General features: G+C 46.8%; 1 protein-coding gene across 6 annotated transcripts in view; it reads right to left on the reverse strand.

Annotated features, from left to right (window-relative positions):
* Positions 1-20951, reverse strand: part of SLC4A5 (solute carrier family 4 member 5) — a 105941-nt gene that overhangs the window by 34746 nt on the left and 50244 nt on the right. For all 6 annotated transcript variants that reach the window (XM_032352498.1, XM_032352503.1, XM_032352504.1 and 3 more), the window contains 6 exons: positions 8262-8422; positions 7363-7518; positions 5978-6073; positions 3412-3467; positions 1331-1488; positions 811-898 (listed from right to left, as the gene is read on the reverse strand). In XM_032352498.1, coding sequence (XP_032208389.1) covers positions 811-898; positions 1331-1488; positions 3412-3467; positions 5978-6073; positions 7363-7518; positions 8262-8422 — 715 coding nt within the window. The remainder of the gene's footprint in view (positions 1-810; positions 899-1330; positions 1489-3411; positions 3468-5977; positions 6074-7362; positions 7519-8261; positions 8423-20951) is intronic.

The following is a 20951-nucleotide window of genomic DNA, read 5'->3' on the forward strand; positions in this document are numbered from 1 at the left end:
CTGCACAATAGGGAGCAGCGGGCCTTGAGGGAGGGCCTGAAGGCCAGGTCTCCGTGGCCTAGCTGTAGGGCTTTGGCTGAATGACTTAACCTTTCTGCTTTCAGTTTTGCATGGAACACGCTCATTCAAAAGCCTGTTAGAGCCCAGTCCCAGAAGCTCAGCTATTTTAGATCTGATTTTAACTTCCTAGCTCAGCTATTTTAGATCTGATTTTAACTTCCTAGCCCCTCATCCTTGGAGGGTCAGGCTGCATCTTTCCAGGCTGTCTCCAGAGTGTTCTTTCTGATGTAGAGCTTGCGCCTGCATTGAATGTCTTCTAGGTTCCCCATCACTCCTGGGACAGAGAGAGCTCTAAGCTGTGCCTCCAGGCTCCATGTCATCTCCGGCTCATCTCCTGCTCTTGAAAACCTTACACTGAGCCCAAGTTGAACCACTTTTATCCAGCTTCTCCATTTCCAAGCTTTGGCTCCTGTTCCCTTTATCTGGAATGCCTGCCTCTTAGGCTTGTGCAGGGTTGACCTAACTCCTGCTCATCCTTTGCATAAAGCCCTCTCCTGCAGGAAGCCTCACCTGGCTACCGAGACAGTTAGCATGTGGTTCCCTTCAGAATTACAGGTCTGTCTCTCCCACTTGACTGGTGCTCCTAAAGGGCGGTGACTGCCCCCTGACTCTCATAGCCCTCAGCGCCCCACACAACCTGGCACACAGGAGTGCTCCAATGTGCCTGTGGGGTAAGCAAGTGAACAGAGGCCCGGTGCCTGACGCAGGAGCCGTGACAGTCAGCAGTACGCGTTTCTCGTTACCACTTACATCGTCTACCATAAGGGTTGCAATGGCGCGGCCAATTTCATTGTAGGATTTTGCTCTCCCAGAAGGTCCGAGCAGTATGAACAGAAATCTGCAAAGATGAAGGGGGAGGAGGTGGAAGAAAGCGAGAAGGAAAAATAGAAGCAGGTGAAGAGAGGGATTCTCTGGCCCTGGACATTATTCATCCCAGCTCATGAACTGACCACACACTTGTCCCTTTCCTCCTTTAAATCCCATATTTGCTCGGCAAAGACATCTTTTCTTCACTTCCACCAGCTCCGGCTTGCAGTCCCCATGGTCTTGCTGCCCAAGCCCAGCCAACGGTGTCTGTCTCAGCTCCTTCTTTTTATGATTATTTTAAATAAAGTCTAAAACTCTTTCCTAGTCAGAAGATTTCCCTCCCCAGCAATTGCCTGATTTTCCTTCTGTGTTTTAGGGGTGCCTCCAACAGTACTTTGTGCCAACTGCATGGACAGCTGGCTTCCCTCTGGTGGATGGGGGGTCAGATTTCAGTGACCCTCACCTGGTGGGGACAGGCACCTCGGTCACTCCTCCCAACATGGCTGACTGGATAAGGCGCACAAAGGCGATGAACGGCTGGTCCAGGAAGTCCACCTCACCCACAAGCACGTTGGAGGCTTCTGAGTCCTTAGGGATCTTCTTCATGAATTTGTTTTTCCGCTGGTCAGGGAGGGGGAAACAAGATGTCCATGGATACTCTCATCAGTGGTTTCAGCTCTCGGTCCCTCAACCCCCTGCAGATTGCTATGAAGGTCTGACTTTAAAAAATTCTCCAAGCATTTCTCAGGAGAGCGAAATAACCAAATATTTTGCCCTATTCTGCAAATGAGGAGACTCAAAATTGGTTAACCCCAGGACCAAACTAGCCTGGAAGGAACAGGCGATGACTTGACCCCTAAGACATTCCTTGATGGGTGGGAACTTTGCTGAACTAAAGCGTGAGCCGAGGGGTCAGACAAGAGACCCAGGGTTGCTGGACATCAGCCTCATCCCCAAGCCCTCTGAGGCCCAAGTAGATGGCAGCTGGCTCTTCCATGCTGGGCACACAGCCCTCCCTGTCTGCCTTCATCCTGGGTGGCCGTGGGAAGGATGAGGCCCATTCTGACAAACAGGGCAGACATGCTTTGCCATCAGCTTCCTGGCTGACAGGAGCCCCTGGACCCCACCTCCAAGTCTGAGGGAGACTTCCATGGCCCCAAGACACCCCCAGGGGAACTCCCAAGAAAACTCATAGCTTCTGACACTTTCCAGCTAAGACCATTGACATGCTAGGGGCTAGTGTCTGTTCAGAGGAGGAAGGTCAAATAGGCAGAAGGAGTGGGGTCCAAGATAAGAGGTACTGGAGACAGGTCCTCGTCCCAAACTCATTTCCACTCTCTATGTGCCTGGCTTCATTCCTAGGGTTAAAACATGGACTCCTCCTGAGTCCTATGTACAATGAAAATGCCCCAAGGACAGTCTTTAATTTGTCTCTGAAAGACTTTCACCAGGCAATGTTTTCTCATCATGGCTTCACCACCTGCGTGCATGACTGTGGTAGTTTTTCCCTCTAAATAACATTCCAGAATATTCCTTCCTAAGTTGCTCCCAAAGTAAGGGCTCTCGAATCAGACTGCCTGGGTCAAATCACGGTTCTGTTAACCTTTCAGGGCGTGGACTTGGGCACATTATTTAACTGCTTTAAGCCTCAGGGTCCTTGTCAGTAGAGCGGAGATGGTAAGAGCAGCTTCACAACGCTCACAACAGCTCAGCACGGGCTAGTGCGTGCAGTGTGTGGACCTTAAATGTTAACTGATGCTCTTCTTCCTATTACTTTAGCCAAAGGGCCCTGGGGACTCTGACACAAGGGACTTTGTTTTGCCTTCCACCAAACTTGGGGTGCCTTGAAGGTCTGCAGGTCACTCAAGCTCCTGAGGGGTTCTCACCAAATTTCATGTTTCCTTCAACACCTTTCTTCCTCTTCCTGGGGGCACAGGCAAGGGGACCATGATCCTGCTGCCTTCAAGATGTGTGGGGGTTGCCGTGGAAAAGGGCTTCCACCAGGCTTCCCCAGGGGCATAGTCACAGGGTACCTGGGCTGTGGGGCTTAGAACTTGGACTCAACATGTTTGTAGGATTCTGATCTGCTTGTGGGGGTTTTAGGCAAGCTGGTGGGAGACAAGAATGGACGTTATCCTCCCCCAGCCTATGAGAAGACCCACCAGTGGACACTGGCCCTGTTGTCTCCACAGGGAGGCCTCACTGCTTTTCTCTGCCAGCCCAAATTTCCACTCCATCCTTAAAGGCGCTCAGGGGCTTGAAGGAGGTAAGACTCTGTGTGCTGGCCTCTGTCCAACAAATCCCCAGCTCAGGGATGGCTGGGCCCTCACCTGATCATGCTTCTTTGTTCCCCACTCCCGCTAGTGCCTGGCATATAGGGTTTGGTCGGTACCTGACTGATGGGCTGGCCAGTCAACAAGGCAGCCCAGAGCCCCCACCCAGGTGCTTCCTGGGGACTCCTACTCCTTCATGGGAGTGGAGTTCTGCCCATTGGGCTTCCCTGCCCAGCACCTTCATGGCAACCAAGAGCAGGGTCTTTACTACCTGGTCTGTGTTTGGGGTATGAGAAATATCATTCATGCTTCTGCTCTGGGTGTGACCTAGGAGAGAAGAAAGGGGGGGGGGTCAGGCTCTTGCAGGTCCTTTTCTCTTGGTCCCTATACATGCTTCCCCCAGCTTCACAACCAAAGCAAGGCCCCCTCTCCCCTCACCCCTCAGTCCCCTGGAGCTAGCCTCTGCTCCCTTTTCTTGTCTTTCTTCCCTTCTACTGCACATTCTCCTTTTCCCTCCTCACTCCTCAGTCTGCTGCGCTCTGCTCCCTGCCCCTCCGCCCCCTCTCTTGGAGCAGAGATGGAGATGTCTGCTCTGTGCCAGGCCCCGAAGGAGGTGGGGGGGGACACAGACACACTATCAGCTGAAACTCCAGGTGCCACCGAGCTTAGACTTGTTGGAGAGAAGACCACTTTCACCTCTGTCCTCCATGACCCGTGTGAGTGTCGAGAGCTGCTCGGGGATTTGGCTGGCAGGGGAAGGAGGGTGGGGCTCTCTGTAGGAAGAGCAGTGACGGCAAATGATCTGAACTGCCCAGTGGTTCCTTCCCCCGTCCAGGTGGGAGAAAGTCAGCTCTCATCTTCCAGCAGCAGCCACATCCAAGGAGCACTCTCAGGCCTGTTATTTCTTGGCTTTTTGTGGCCTGTGGCATCCCCTGGTTTCCAGAACTCTGTCTGCTCTTGGCTCCCTTCTTCTTAATTGTATCCGGGATACTCTCCTGCCAGGCTTGGGGTCTTGCTTCGCCTTCACTCCCTGCAGAGGCTTCACCCCTGCATCCTTGTTCAATCGTGTCCACCCTCATTGCTTCATGCCCACCCTGGGCTGAGGATGCCCAGACTGGGTCTCCCTCCCACACCTCTCTCCTGAGCCCCACAATCCCCTGGGCAGCCCCAGCTGGCCCTTAAGCTCAACACCCTGGGAAACAGAACTCACAGACTTCCAGCAGATGACTCCCATTCCGCACCTTCTTCTGTTCAGTGCCCCTCCCTCCCTCCCATCCACCAGCCTGGGGGCCTGCCTTGCCTCCCCGACTTCCTCACCTCCTGCTTCTTCTGGTCCTCGCATCCCACCTTGAGCTTCCCCTCTCCACTCTTCCTCTGACAGTCTCTCACTTCCAGTCTGGTCCCTTTCTAGTCTATTCTTTCTCAAATAAGAATCTGGTCTTGGGGGGTGCCTGGGTGGCTCAGTGGGTTAAGCCTCTGCCTTCGGCTCAGGTCATGATCCCAGGGTCCTGGGATGGAGCCCCGCATCGGGCTCTCTGCTCAGCAGGGAGCCTGCTTCCTCCTGGCTCTCTGCCTGCCTCTCTGCCTACTTGTGATCTCTGTCTGTCAAATAAATAAATAAAATCTTTAAAAAAAGAAAAAAATGAATCTGGTCATGGGGTGTGCCTCTACTTAAAGCTTCTCAGAGGTCCCCATTACCTTCATAAGAGAGGCTCCTTTTGTAGGATCCTTTTGTAGGGCATGTGGTCCCTCTTCGGTTTGACCTTCTTGCCCTCAGGCCCTGCCCTCCTCATGAAGTGAACCGCCTCCTACACAGCGCCTTCCTGCTGCTGTTTGTTTCCTTTGTTTGGAACACCCTTCTCCCCTCCCCCCGCACCACATCGCCTGCTCCTGGAAAACCCCATTTATTCTCCAGTACTCAGGCGTGTCTCCTCTTTGAGCCTTCCAGGGGCCACCCAGGGAGGGATGGTGTGCACACAGAACCTCCCTGCAGGCCTCCTTTACCACAGTGTTGGGCACAGGGGGACCTCAGACACAGGGAACAACTGGGAGGAAGACTCGCCCAAAGCCATTCACTGCCGGCTGCCTCCTGGCGTCCCTCTGTGTAATAACCAAGGCCAGAAGGATGGGGACCCGGGGTCACCAGGAGCAGAGAGAAAAGACTATAGCTCAGCCCTTGGCCAGCGCCCACCCACACTGCCCTCCAAATCACTCCTTGGGCCTGGTCATGGCACAGCTGACATAACTTGTTCATATCTTGGCCTTTTAGTAAAAGTACTTAAAGGAACATACTCTTCTCACTCCTTTTTCTTTCTGTTTTGCAGGTTCTCTTTTCTTTGCTTCACAGCTCAGATGTGTGCCCCCTGATGAGCTGCCTGAAGGGCCCTGTGAGCGCACAGCTCACAAGCGTCCTTACTCAGCCCAGGCTGTGGGGGCCCATGGCTGCCTGTGGCTCACGGTCACGGTGCAGAAGGCTGTCATCCAGTGGGGGCAGGGAAAAGTCCCTGGCCTGTTTCTAATTCCATGTCAAGGACCTTTTCTTACCAAAAACAGGGCTGATGGTGAGAACAAAGTTACAGACTAAGACAAAAGCGCCTAGAACCATAGGACTAGGTGCTGAACATGGCAGCACATGATTTAGAGCTGCACCTGTCAGAGCAATCACCTAGACACTTAGGGTAGCAAGTTAGACCCCCAAGGACAGCCCAGGTTTGGGGGTGAAGGTTAGATTTCTTCCAGATGCCTGTCCTGAGAATTCTGGACAGGTTCCCCCCACCACCACCTCGAAAGCCTATGGAAGCTGGCTCTGCTCGCATGGCAGCCAAGCACACACTCACACAGCCGGCCATAACTGGCACTTTGCCGTATCCTCAGGTCCTCGGTGGAGCGGTGGAGGCTTGGGCCAGCTGCTGGGCTCCGGGCTGGGCTGCGACCTGAGAGGAGGCACAGGAGGGGTCTGGCGTCGGCAGCCTGGCTGTCAGCATGGCCGACATCTCCAGTCGTTCCACCTAAGCAAAGCTGGGCCCTGAGACACATCTCTTGCCCTTTCAGGAAGAAGGCCTATGTTGGTTGTTTTATGTTTCTCTTTTGAAGTTAATAGTTTGAACAAGATTATAGAGAAAATACTCGTACTCTTGAGAGTGAGATTGATACACAATTGTTAAATAGGCAGCAGGTGTTGTAGACTGTTGGGTTTAGCCCCAACTTCACCACTTACTAGCTGTGTGACCTTAGGTAAATAACTTAACCTCTCAGTGTCTCAGGCTCCTCCTCCGTAAAATGGGGATAATAGGAACAGTATCTAGCCATTGGGTTACTGTGGAGAAGACACGAGTTAACACAAGTGGAACACTCAGAACTGTGCCTGGGACACGCTAAATGCTGACTCCACACCTGCTGTAATTAGCATAGGCTAAACACTTCCTGTTTAAAAAAATAAAAAAATAAATAAATAAAACCATTCATCTAAAGAGATTCCTCAAGGTGCCTTCTTCAGCAACCTCATCAACTTTGTTCTGGCATGTTCAGCAAGGCTACTGTCTGGGCATTTCGAGTATAGTATCAAGAGTGGAGGGTTGCATGCTGGAGGCATGTGCTTGGAACAAGCCACTTGCTCTAACGGCCCCCGGCTTGGCCAATCACGGTGACACCGCTGCCAGATGTACAAGCCCTGGCCCACTTGAGATGAACCCAGAAAATTCTACTGCTTCATTTTCTGCCAAGGCTCTTGGCTCTTCCTGGGGGTTCATTGGGAGGCTTTCAAGCTCTTTCTACACACAGGCCATCTCTACCAGCATTTTGCAATCCCAACCATACAAGAGAATCTCCTGGGGAGCTCTGTGAACTCCCCCTATTCCCAGGCCATACCCCAGACCACCCGAATCCAGCTCTCAGGGTGAGGCTGAGGCACCGGGACAGGTTTCATACCCCCAGGTGATTGCCGTGTGCTGCCCAGGCTGAGAATCAGCTCTCTTCTTAGGACTAGTTCTGTTCTGCTGGTGGGGACAACATTGGGGTAGGGATGGGGTAGGCGGCAGGTATAGGCCTGCCAGAGAAGGAGACTGAGGGAGCCCCAGAACCACGGAATTTCTTTAGGATCATGAAGTCCAAAAGCCTCCACATTGCCAAGACTCTCCAGCCACCAAGGTGGGCTCACTCGGCCCCTGGGACTTGACACCAGCCCCTACATGCCCATCGCCCATGAGCATATGGCCCGACTCACTGGTGGTGGAGGAGACGGACTTTCCAATGTCGACCAAGGAGCGGTGGATGGGCTTCTTGGTTTGGTGACGGTGTTTCCTCAGGAGGACATAGCTGACCCTCTCCCGGAGCTCGGGCCGCAGGAGGCCATCCTCGATTTGCTTCTCAATGACATCATCTAAGTGGGGAGCAGACACATCTTGTCCATGTAGGACAGAAGGACCAGGTGTGTGTGGGGTCTTAAGTTTCGTCTGTTATCAGTGGGTTAAAAGTAACTAAAGGAGACTGGAGCTGTGGAACTAGTCCCAGCTTTGCCACAAACCATGGAAACGCGGGCAGGTTTGGGTACATGGCCTTTGGGTACATGCATGTGTGTGCATCTGTGTGTGTATGTGTGTGTACAATTCTATGCTCTATCAATGCTATGGTGAAAACTCAATGAAGTACCCTAAGAAGCACAGAAGTTCTGTGTTCAATGGTTTAGTGCTAACATGAAGTCCTTTTAGGAAAGCATTTTGGGGAAAACACTTGTGGTGAATTTGGGTGGAACAAAATTCACAAAACATTTTAGGGACAATAAGGCCAGCCTTATTGTCTCCCTTCACTGCTCCACTAAATGAGAGCTAATTCCCTGCAGATGAATGATGATCCATTTACTCTGACAAGAGACAGGTTGCCATGGCCATAGGTATCTCTGACAACGCTAGGAAGCCCCTCTCTCTTTTGCTCCCTTGCAGGATGGCGTCTCAGAGGATGGCATTTTCCCTGCTGGAGCTCTACATGGGACCCAGACCTGGAGCCACTGTGCTGGGAGTGTCAGACCAGAGCCCGGTCTCGGCAAAATTGGGCAGGCATCACACAGACCCATCACAGGCACGAGGCTGCCGTGGCTTTCTGGGGCCCCGGCTGTCCCTGCCTCACCTATGATCTGTGGTAAGGAGCCGCTGTCCAGATCCAGCAGGACCGTCCCCGTCTGCAAGCAGGTCCGCAGCTCGAAGAGGCTGTGCAGTGACAGTGTAGACACGTGCGGCTTGCTCCAGCGTTCGCCTCCTTCCTCTACCTTTTCTTCAAACTTTATCCACCTGGAAGGGGTTAGGATGGGGCTCAGCATGGCCACTGTCCTCAGGAGCAACCCCCAGCGGGTCTCCCCGGGTAAAAGGGTGTGGATTGGCAAGTCACAGGCCTGTCCTACCTGTTGTTGGGACACTGCTGCTGGACTCCCAGGCAGAGCCACTTGGGAACCTTCTCACTCCCAGCCCCCCACCCCACCCCCGGCGCTTCTCCTGATGCTGTCGTGCTCAGGGTAAAGTGACATTCCAGAGCAGGACCATAAATGGGCATGAGGGGTCTTTCTGGGGGTGGCAGAAATATTCCCAAACTGGATTTGGTAATGGTTGCACAAATCTGTACATACATTCACTAAAAATCATTTAATTGTACATTTAAAATGAAGAAGTTGATGATAATCTATAATAATAAAGCTGTATTTTTAAAAAAAAGTATCAGCGGGAACCTGGCTACCCAGGGTGGGTGACACATGCGTTCAGCATCTGCCTTATGGGGTGTGGTTGGCAGGGAGCAGAGAAAGCATTCCTGACAAAAACGTTTTTCCCCACAGCTTCTACTGCAGGGCCTGGAGATTCTACACACCCACTCTGGGTTTTGGTTTTCAAAATTCTTATTAAAATCTATAGATCATCTGGGGAAGGAAAGAAATTAAACCAAGGATGCAGAGGAATTTGTTCTTCCTAGAGGACAGAATCAGAGTCTGGGTAGGGTTGCTGAGTGGAGGCCTGGGACAGCCCGGCAGAGGACAGCAGCAGAGGTGCCAGGAGCTCACGGCCAGCAGGCTCCTTTGTGAGATACCAACCCCAAGTTAGTGGGTAGCTTCAAGTTATTCCAATCAAAATCCCCAAAGAGTATTTTTGGGCCATGTGACTAATTCTGAAGTTCTTCTGAAAAAATACATGCCTGAAAATGGTTGGGGAAAGTCTTAAAAAAAGAATGGGCATGGCCATGCTGTTAGGAGACAGAGAAACTCACCTAGAATCTGGAGTGTGATTCCTGTCTAGATATAGACAAAGGGATCAATGAACAACAGTCTACAAGCAGACCTGGGTCCTCATGGGAATTTGGGTTTTGATAGAGGAGTTGTTTAAAAGATGACCAACTTAAAAATAAAAAAAAAAAAAAACTTACCTGTCACCTACTTCCAACCAAACACAATATTAAATTCTCTTATGGGTTAAAGTCTGAACATAAAGTTAAATCTATGATGGATGATTCCTGACTCTTAAAAAGAGAAGAAACTCTGGCATATGCTACAACATGGATGAATCTTGAAGACTTCATACTACATGGAAGCCAGGCGCAGAAGACAAACACTGCATGAGTCCACTTATGTGGAGAACCCGAGTAACCAAATTCACAGAGACAGGAAGTAGAATGGTGGCTTCTAGGAGCTGCAGGGAATGGGGAGTGGGGCTTACTGTCTGATGGATAGAGAGTTTCAGTTTTGCAAGATGAAAAACTTCTGGAGATGAATGGTGGAGACAGTCACTCCATCATGACCTTAGGTGAATGTATCTAAGGTCACTGAACCATACACTTAACAGTGGTTGAAATGATAAAATCCATTTTATATATGTTTTCCCACAATTAAAATAAATAATTTAAAATGTATAAACAACAATGAAAATATACCAGAAGAGGATATAGGAGAGTCTTCTCATATTCTTGGTTCTCTAGAAAGAATTCCTAAACGAGATGTAAAACCACAAGGGAGAAAAAAGTGGGCAGCTTTTGTTACATGAAACTAAACTAAACTAAAACTTCTGTATGACAAAATAAGACAAAGTTCCAAGAAATGCAACACCGTGGGAAAATATTTACAATACACAGGGCATCAAAAATTGATATTTATAATATCACACAACTCCTTCACATCAGTAAGAAAAACTCAAATTACCCAACTGAGAAGTGAATGATTCTGGAAAGAAATGAAGATGGCCAAAAGACCTTCAACTTTACTAGGAATCGAGGACATTTAAGTTATTGCAAATGGGATGACATTCTTCATTCCCCATATTGGCAAAAATGAAAAAGACGGGTCACTTCCACTGTCAGTGAAAACATGGGGGATGTGGGCGTGAGATTAGTGGGTGTATGTACACAGTGTACGCGTGTATGCCTATGCTGTGAGTATGTGTACAGTGGAACAGCACACTCTTGATGTGGGGAACTGGGCAGCCGCTGTCAACATTTAGTGGGCATGTCTTTTGTTGCAGTGATTCCATTTCTAAGAAATTATCACAGAAATATCATGACACACCTGCATACAGTAAAATGTGTACAAGGATATTCACTGCAGCTTTGTTCATAAAGGTGAAGAACTAGAAACATGGTCACAGTGATTTCCCACATGCCTGCTGCACAACATCCCTCAGAGGTAAAGAGTATGAGAGTGAATGATGCATACTGACAGGACAGACACTACCATCCCATTTTATAAAAAAAGAAACACACACATCCTTGTGTTTGGCCACATGTGTCTAAAAGTGCCTGGCAGAAGCTTTAGAAGGCTAACTGTCAAATGGTCAACAATGAGTCTGGGGAGAGGAGTGGGTTTGCTGGTGGGAGAGGGGTTAAGAGATTCTCACTCTGCTCGGGTTTAATTATGGTAGCAACAGGGCAGCCTGATAACCAGGTTGTGTGAGTCCCAGCTCCATCATTTATTAGCTGTGGGCTTTATCATTTTGTTTTCTTCAGGAATAATAATAGTATGCAACAGAGCAGAGTCCAGGACAAAAGGCACATTCTGTTGGTGTTAGTTATTAAGGTAAAAATAAAGAACATCGCTTTTATAACTTTAGAAACAATGAAATATAAGAAAGCAGAGGCTTTCAAAGATCTTGCAACCAGAGGACACCATGGTTGATATTTCGAGGACTATCATTATTATTATATTTATTTTTTGAGAGAGAGAGAGAGAGAGTGCATGTGAGGTGAGGAGGGGTCGAGGGGGAAGGGGACAGGGACAGAGACCCTTAAGCAGGCTCTATGCCCAGTGTGGAGGCTGAAATGGGGCCCATCCCAGGACCCTGAGATCATGGACCTGACCCAAAATTGAGAGCCTGACATTTCACTGACTGAGCCACACAGGTGCCCCTCCACAACTATCATGATAGGTCTGTGGGCATCAATGCACATGTGTACATATGCACACACACAATTTTACATTAATGACACCATAAGGATATAATACCTATTGGACATTCTTTCATGTCTACAAGTGTCTATAAATATTTATATCATTTTAAAGGCTCTTTAGCGTTTATCTTGTTGCATAAATGGACCACAATTGATATGAATAACCCTCACTTGGTGGACACTTAGGTTATTTCTAATTTTTTCTTACAGATTTGATTTATTCATTTGAAAGAGAAAGAGTGGGGGGGCAAGTCTGAACAGGGGGAGGGGCAGAAAAGAGGGAGAAGCAGACTCCCCGCTGAGAGGGAGCCCAGTGCAGGGCTCAATCCCATGATCCTGAGATCATGACCTCAGCAGAAGGCAGATGCTTAATTGACTGAGCCACCCAGATGCCCCCTAATTATTCTTTATTATAAATAAGGCTGGCTTGAATATCCCTGGCCCTGTTCAATAATTTCTTAGGATAAGCTTTCAGGGGTGGATTGCTGTGTCTGTACACTTTTAAGTGAATGATATACATTGCCAAACTGTTCTCCAGAAAGCTTCTGTGAATTTACACTTCCACCAATGCACAACCTCACATTACCCTGAAGTCTCTCAAGCGCTGGTATTGTCATTCTTTTTCACTTTTGTTCATTCGGTAATTGAAAATTTACATCACGTTTGCATTCTTCTGATTACTAGTGAAGTTGGACATTTTTTTCCTTTGTCAGAATTCCTCTTTACACAACTGTGTGAGTGCTCTGCCTTGTGAATGCCTAACTTACATTTATTTGTGGCCAGTTAACCAGGGGCCTGGCAGGGCCTTAGAGGCTTGAATGGACACAGGATGGGAGGTTGGATTAAAAGAGGCTTGGGAGGTGAAGACCTATAACATGGGGGCTGGAGCAGAGACCATGCATACACTTGTCTCAAGATTTACCAAAGCGTAGCTGACTTTTTAAATGGGAAAAATCTGTTTGGGGAAATATCAGCTAAATTATGGTAGATCCAAGACTGTGTGATGTCAATACAAAGTTTTTCTGAAAGTAGTATTAATATAAGGGTTGGACACATTCAAATGTTTTGATTGGAAGATGCTTGCCCTCTCCCTAAGAGTCTTTCTCCCATGCAAGCAATCACATTGCCCTGTTTTTTCTCTAAAATATGCAAGATAAATTGTACTGTCACCTTGTCACTGAAGACCCTTTGCGACTCTATAGCCTTGCCCTATCCACCAAAAGGTGTGATGTATCCCAGTACACTGGGCCGCTTGCATTGACGGCTCTCTACCCAGTCTCACAAACTTTCTTGGTGAACTTTCTCTGGCAGCTCTCTGCCATGACATCCGTACTTCAGTTTTCTGCCTATACAAATCCAACTCCACCCAGAAAGAGTGGGTGAGAGCATACCTTCTCTTTGAAATATCCTCTATTATCTCCAGACAGCAAGGACAATCAGTTCTCTCTTCCCCCCAGAACTTCAAATATTTGTACTGTATTGGGTCCCCACAACACAGTGGGAGCACAGTTTGCAGAAAAGCAAAGTTATCTATTTCCAAGTTCAGGGCAATATCAGATCTAGTCTCCTACTACCAGCATCCCTGGAGAACTTGATTTTGAAGAATCCCAGGACACTCAACAACTTTGCTAGGAACAGCTCTCCAGGTCCTTTTTGCAACTATTTTGGGAATCCAGATGTTGTGACAGTGAGCCAGTGCCCTGAAACTTAACTTTGTGTTTTTAATAGAGACTATTAGACATTGAGCTCACTTTTACCTTGAGTGGAACATGGAAACATGGAGGACCCAAGAAGTGTAGCAATGGTTTTCAACTTTGGCTGCTAATTAGAATTGCCTTGTAAAATACAGATGCCTGGATGGTCACCCCTTCTGGAGGGTGGCCTGACCCTGAAAGCTCCCAGTTAATGTGACTGTGCCCCGAGGGTTGAGGAGCCCTTGCTCTTGAATCATACAGATCTGTGTCACTCAGGGATGGCTGGACTTGTCTGGGGTCCCAATGCAGACAAGCAGCTCTGTGCGCTACGGTCTGACTCTCCTGTGTAAGAGGAAACATGGCTTTGAGAACACCAGCTGAAAGAGCAGACCATATCTTCAGAGTCTCCTTCCTAGCATGGCCATTTTTTTCCCCCTGTATCTTTGATTTATATGATTGGAGTATACACACTATACCAGTGTGCCTCCCTCAGACTTTAATGTACAAAAAAAATCACATAGAGATATTGTTAAAATACAGATTCTGATTCACCAGGTCTGGGGTGCGGTCCCAGATTCTGCATTTCTAACAAGCTCCTAGCTTTTGAGAGTCATGGATCTCTATAGTGAGATGTCCTCTTTCCTCTCTGTTTTCCAGATTGGACCCCTTCATTTTCTTTCTTTTTTTTTTTTTAAGATTTTATTTATTATTTATTCGACAGAGAGATCACAAGTAGGCAGAGAGGCAGGCAGAGAGAGAGGGGGAAGCAGGCTCCCCGCTGAGCAGAGAGCCCAATGTGGGACTTGATCCCAGGACCCTGAGACCATGACCTGAGTTGAAAGCAGAGGCTCAACCCACTGAGCCCAGGTGTCCTGACTCCTTCATTTTCTACTACCCAGCAAGAAGGCACTTCCTTGCAAATCTCTCATAGTCACCCTGTTCATTTCTCCAACAGTACACTGAGGACAGGGTTCTCAAACTGAAGTACACATCAGTATCACTGGAAGGCTTGGGAAAATACAGATTACCGGGTCTCACCCCAGAGTTTCTGATTTCATAGGTCTCACAGAGGAGAAGGAGCACCAAGAATATGGACATTTCTAACAAGTTCCATGCTGATGCTATGATCTAGGGACCACACTTTAAGAACCCCTATCCTAGGATAATGATTCTTAAACTGAGTTGCACAGAAAAATATCTCAGATTTTAAAATCTTGACGTCTAGGTCTATCCTAGACCAATTTACACCAGAATACCTGAGTGGGTGGGCGGGGGCATCTGGGTGGCTCAGTCAGTTAAGTGTCTGCCTTCAGCTCAGGTCAAGATCTCAGGGGCTCAGGTCAAGATCCCAGGGTTCTGGGATCAAGCCCGCATCAGGGTCCCTGCTAAGCAGGGAGCTTATTTCTCCCTCTCCTTCTGCCTGCCACTCCCCCTTCTTCTGCTCTCTATCTCTCTGTCAAATAAATAAATAAGATATTCAGAATACCGAGTGGGAACTAGGCAACTGTGCTATAGACTGTTATGGGTAAAGTTCCTGACTTCTGGGGCTCAGATGCTAAAATAAACAATTAATTGTAGTCAATCATGTTTCCTGGTTATTTGGTTATACACCTGCTTCCCCAAATAGACATCAAGCTTCTTGAGGACAGAGACCACTGCTTTCTCACCAGTGTCCCCTTACTGTCGTTAAATGCTCACTCCTTCCTGCTTGAGGGTAGTGAGTCTTGACTGATCATGTTGGGTGAAGTCTAGGAGGAGGAAACGACTGGAGAAAGTGACAGTGGTGGGGCTTAATACTGGGAACAACCGAAGTGATAACCATCAGAGTCTAGGACCATCACAGATACACATAAAGATCAGTGGGTGGGAGCAGCCTCCTGATAGAAGCAGACACCTGTGAAACAGTCTTCTGAAAAAGGCAGACTCGAGTTAGACAAGCCTGGACCCCACCATCACTTTAAAATAAATACAGATGTTAAACCCCATCACATAGATATATGCAATCCAGAAGGCGCAAAACCTATAGGACAAATGATGCCATTTCTTTAGCAATAACAACTGTGAGGGAAAAACAGAAAAGGAAGAACCTGGAGAGAGTAAAAATGACTTCAGAGACCTATCTCCCAACTGCAGTCTGTGAACCAACTTTATATATATATAAGCTATGTGAGCTTCCCAGGCACCACTGGACCAACTATATTTTTTAAAAAAATAGGAGATGATCTGAGAAATATAGACACTACCTAGATAACTCCATGAAAATAAAGAATTAGGAGTGTCTGCAGAGCTCAGTTGGTTAAGTGTCCAACTCTTGATTTCAGCTCAGGTCATGATCCCGGGGTCCTGGGATCTAGCCCCGCATCATGCTCTCTGCTCAGTGGGGAGCCTGCTTCCTCCTCTCTCTCTCTGCCTGCTTGTGATCTCTATCTGTCAAATAAATAAATAAAATCTTTAAAAAAATAAAATCACTGCACTAGATGCTTAAAAAATAGCTAAGATGGTAAGCATTATGTTAAGTATATTTTACCACAATTAAAAAAAATGGGAAAGAAAGAAGAAAAGAGACCTTATCTTTTAGAAGCACACACTCAAACATTTGCAGAGGGAATGGTGTGTGTCTGGGATTCATGTCACTGTGATCCAGTGTGTGTGTATTTGGGTGGGGGGAGTGGCAAGCAAGGAATAGAGACATAAGATTGGCCATGACTTAGCTGGTAACCATTGAACCTGGGTGATGGGTGTGCGGGGGCTCATTCTACTACATACTACTTTCAAATTTAAATTTTCCATAATAAAATGTGTAACCACTTGTCAGAAGGAATAAAGGAATGGGCTCTTTAAAAAGCGTCTAATCAGAGCCTGGCTTAAAAACTCTTGGACGCCTAATAAAATGGCTAATGTGTAATCCCAAGCCACTCATTGCAAAGTGACCTTTATACCATGGTTGGCTTCAAAAAATGGGGAATTAGAGTTGGAGAAGCAGGTCAAGTGGAAAGAAAATCTCTGGGCTGGAAAGGAACTCACAGGGATTTTGTCTAGGCGGGAGTGGGGGCACCAGATGCCCCTCTTGTAGCTGGGGAGGAGCCGAACAGAACTATGAAGAGTCACATGTCCCAGAAAGCAGTTCCCTGTCACGCAGAGAGGGTCTGGAACAGAGGCCTTTTCTGTGACTCAGAACTCGGCCACAGTTACGATTAGAGAAGCCGCTGTTTGGTTAATACCTAGAGTGGCAGAAAGTGTCATGGGGGCAAGCTACCAGGTACAGCCAAGGCTTTCCAACACTTAAACCAGGTTGTTAGAAGAAGAGGGGGCTCTCCTGGAAAGAGCTGGAAACCAGAAGACCTGAATTCTAGCTCTCTCCTCGGACGGAGACTTAAATGATAACCCCACTCACCCTGCCCTGGCTAGTGTATCAGTCACTCTTCACCTCAGCAGCATTGGTGTCATTTGGGAGCTTGTGACAAATTCCAACACCTAAGGCTGAACCCCAGAACTAATGACATCAGAATCTTAGGGGCCTGAGAACTGGACATCAGTACTTTTAAAAAGGAAGACATACCCCTGGGGATAAAAATACATGTTTATAAAAAAATTAAAAATTTTTTAAAAAAAAGGAAGACATAGGTCTTTAAGAGGATAATGAGCAGGCTATCGGGTGTAGTTAGCAAAGAAAAAAGTCTGGAAAATATAGACAAACAGTTTGATTGGAGTGGAGGTCCTTTCTTTCTGCACTTATTTTGCAAATCATTATTATTAGATTATGTCCTGGTTAATTTGTTTGCAAAAATTCCTCTAAGAATATCCTAAATTTAAGGATTAAAAAAATGTAGGTAGGGGTGCCTGGCTAGCTCAGTCAGAAAAGCCTGTGACTCTTGATCTCAGGGTCGTGAGTTTGAGCCCCATGTGGAGTGTAGGGACACTAAAACTAAAAACTTCAATAAAAAAGTAAATATTTTAAAAAAGTAATCTCCTATAGAAAGCAGCCTTTAATGGTAAGGTTATGTTGCTTCTAAACATCTGTTGTAAAACTTAAATTTGTGTGAATTTATTGCTTAGATGAAGTTACGTATACTCACCTAAAAGTTGAGAAGTACACACTACGCTGTGGTAATTCTCCACTTCCATGGCCTCACTGACTTTATTCTGCACCTCTCCCATCCCTGCCCCACCACCCATTGTCCAAAGATTTGACTTCCATGTCTCAGTTACAAAGCATCAAGGCATGGTGTTTTTGCTTGCTGCTTGGGGCCAGCTGGTAATAGATTTTGTGACCTTAACAGATTCGTTCGTAAGAGTAACAGATTCTTAAAAGTAACACGAATATCAATTTTCCCCCAGCATCTGGCAAAGCTATTTAACTTTGCTTTGAGTCCTATCAACACCCTGAATTTTCCAGCAGAAACCAAAGGCCAGTGTTAATTCTCTCAGGGGCCAATCAAGAATTTTCCTGGAAATGTCTGAGATATCTTTAGATATTCCTTAGTTTCAGTCTTTGAAAGAAGCACCAAAAGATGGCATTTGGAAGAGAAGTTTTTCAAAAGGGGAAACTCCTAAGCCAATTTTTGCCCATTCCTACAATTTATTTGGCAAATTCTTACTACATAATGATAAGCATATATATTAAAAAAATATATGTAAAGTAACACAAAAAAGTTACTTCTATGACCAATTAAAATTGCACATAAAGTATGTATGTTCACAAACCAAACCTGACAGTGAATTTGAAAGACTAAAGCATGGAAGACTAAGCGGGCAGGTATGGGTCAAGGGTCAACATGGTAATGCAAAGGTTTAGAAGGTACCAGGAGGAGAAAAGCCTCACAGGTCTCTTGGGGTATCCACCCCAGAGCAGACTCAGAAATTTGTCTTTTTATTGTCCCAGAGATGATTAGTTCCAAGGATACTGACTAATGGTAACCACGTTCACAAGGATCGATGAATAAACCCAAATTTACAATGAGCTTTCCAACAGTTACGGAGTTAGTTACCATCATCTTGCAACCCTTGCTTTCTCTCCTTCTAGACAGATACACGGGGAAAGCCGAATTATCATCAGAGAGATACAGAATCAGAACAGAGGCTAAGTAACTCAAATGTTTAACAGGATAAATGGAATCTTCCGTCTCTGCAAATGAGATTTGTCTGGGACTGGGACCAGACATGTGGGCACTTCTGTTGTAGGCTGTTCTGGAGTGAACCCCGCATGCTTTCACAGCTAACCCCCTGTGATTGAAAGTCTCTCATTTTGCTAGCATAGAGGTCTCTTCTAAGGGTCTTTGGTTATGCAGTGCAGTTTGGGATTACTGGAGAATCAGTTCTCAGAAAGCGCACTCAGGGGTTAGCTGGGAGCAACGAGGCAGAGGTGTGTCATTCCAGGAGCTGTGGGCATGGAACGGGAGTGGGCACTCGGCTCCTAAGGTCATGCATCTGGTGAGGGGTCCATCCTGCTGCGTATTGTGTCTTCATTCAGCAGTAAGGCGGAGCCCGCAGCTAAGTGAATGCCATCAGGCACAGCAACTGGCAAATTCCTACCTGGTTCCTTCAGGGAAAGGCTTCTGGAGCCAAATCTCTCTGAAGACTACTTGTCTGTGTGTCCCAGAGGTTTCTGTAATGATCTCCAAAGGACTGTCATTTACCAGCTTGTCAATTCCCCTCAGGGTCTCCTCCTCCCCACCTCTCAGGAAAGTCACCCTTCTCTCCCTGGGTACTCTCTCTCCTACCTCTGCTATTCAGGCCCTTGTCCAAAGGTCACTTCATCCACGCAAAGCTTCCCCAGGGACCCAGCTTGAAGAGACTACTCCTTCCTCTCACTACCATCCCGTGCCATTTATCACATAGCACTTATAACAACAGTGGCTAAAGCTTACTGGGCACATACTATGCACCAGGTATTATACTAAGAACTTCATATGTATTATCTCACTTAATCCTCAAATCAGAGCCTTGAGGAAGGTCTGTTACTATTCTCATTGTCCAGGTTAGTGTTGAGCAGAGAGCCCAATGCGGGGCTCAATCCCAGGACCTGGGATCATGACCTGAGCGGAAGGCAGACGCTTAACGACTGAGCCTCCCAGGCGCCCCTGGTGTTTAAATTTTTAAAGGATAGTAAGAAAGGAGGAAGAAAACTAGAAGAAAAAGAGAAAGAAGAGATCCTATATGAACAGAAAGCTTAAAATACTATCTGTCCCTTACAAGAATTTTGTTGACACCTGCACTAGATCATAAGCATCTCAAGATCAGATTCATACATGTCTCATTTCAATTCTCCTGTAGAACCTGACACAACATCCCCTAAAATACTTTTAGAATGAAAGGAGAGAGGTATGGATAAGATAAAATTTCCAAAGGTCCAAACTTTCCACTTTTCCTCTACCCTGAATTTGGTAGGATCAATAGGAACTGATCCAGGGGAGTGGTGACAGTAGTTATCCACGTACAGAGACCAGATGTGACCAGTGAAGTGCTTGTCCAAGAGGGGGCAGGTTGGCAAAACTCCCACCTATATTCTCATGGTGGTCTGGAGACTTCTGGAAGTTCTGCTTGGCATTAGAAACACAACTGCAGCCACAGAAGAGGTTACATAAAGTGCACATCTTTGCTACTACAGATGTGCAAAAGACATATTTGGGGTGTCTGCTTTGCTGCCATTCATGGGGCCATGCCCAACCCTCCCTCCCTAGCTCCCCATAACTCTGATTTGGGTCACAGTGTTGGGACAACCAAAGCTGGGCAAATCAGATGCTCTTTGAAGAATTAGGAATTGGGACTAAGAAATAGATGCACATTGTGTCCCTTGAGTAGAATAGATGTAAACTTAGAAGCTAAGGGATTGCCAAGGACAGGGACAAAAGGAAGAGACAGGGACAGTGGCAGAAGAGGGAAGACACTGCTCAGAGACAGGCAGAGACCAGAAGCAGAGAAAGAGAACAGCCTGGCTTCCTGGGCCCAGGCCTTGACATACCTGACCAACCATTCCCAGGTACCATGAGGCCACCCCATATTCGGCTGATGCTCCCTCTTTTTGTGTAAGTTAGCTTGAGTGTGCTTCTGTTACTTGCAGCCTACAATGCCCCTAAATTTACAGGGACATTTCTCTGTCCATCCTACAGAGGGTCTGCCAGCTCCCTTGAGCATAGGCTGTGCTCGTGAGGCTGGGTGTATCATGGGGATGCTCCTGCCTTTTTCACAAACACCTGACAAAGGCTTTTCAGGGTGGTCTATTCCTTCAGCATCTCTGGAATTGGACAGGTCTGATCCTAACAAGACAGGAGACATAACCACCAAAATCAGTTTGCGGACCTTGTTTTGATTTGAAGTTGCAAAAACCAACAGTAATGTTTTTGAGAAAATTAGGGACATTTGATGGTAGACTAAATATAGTATTAAGGAATGGCTCTCAGTTTTGTTAAGAGATATAATGGCATCGTTGTCGTCTTTACAGAAGAAGTCTAATTTCATCAGGTTGTGTACTAAAATGTTTACAACATGCAGGATCTTCTTTAAAACTTTGCAGCAAAAGAGAAACAACAAAACCAAATTCCTAAAAGCAAACTAAAAAAAGTGGTGAAGATAGATCCAATATTAATATTGGGTAATAGATAGGTGAAGGCTAATTATACTGTTCTCTCTACTTTTCATGTTTGAAACTTTCCATAATAAAAAATTATAGACAGACAGCTATTTAGAAATTTAAAAGTTAAAAATATAT

The sequence above is a fragment of the Mustela erminea genome, chromosome 7, assembly GCF_009829155.1.
Source record: "Mustela erminea isolate mMusErm1 chromosome 7, mMusErm1.Pri, whole genome shotgun sequence".
NCBI classification, from domain to species: domain Eukaryota; kingdom Metazoa; phylum Chordata; class Mammalia; order Carnivora; family Mustelidae; genus Mustela; species Mustela erminea.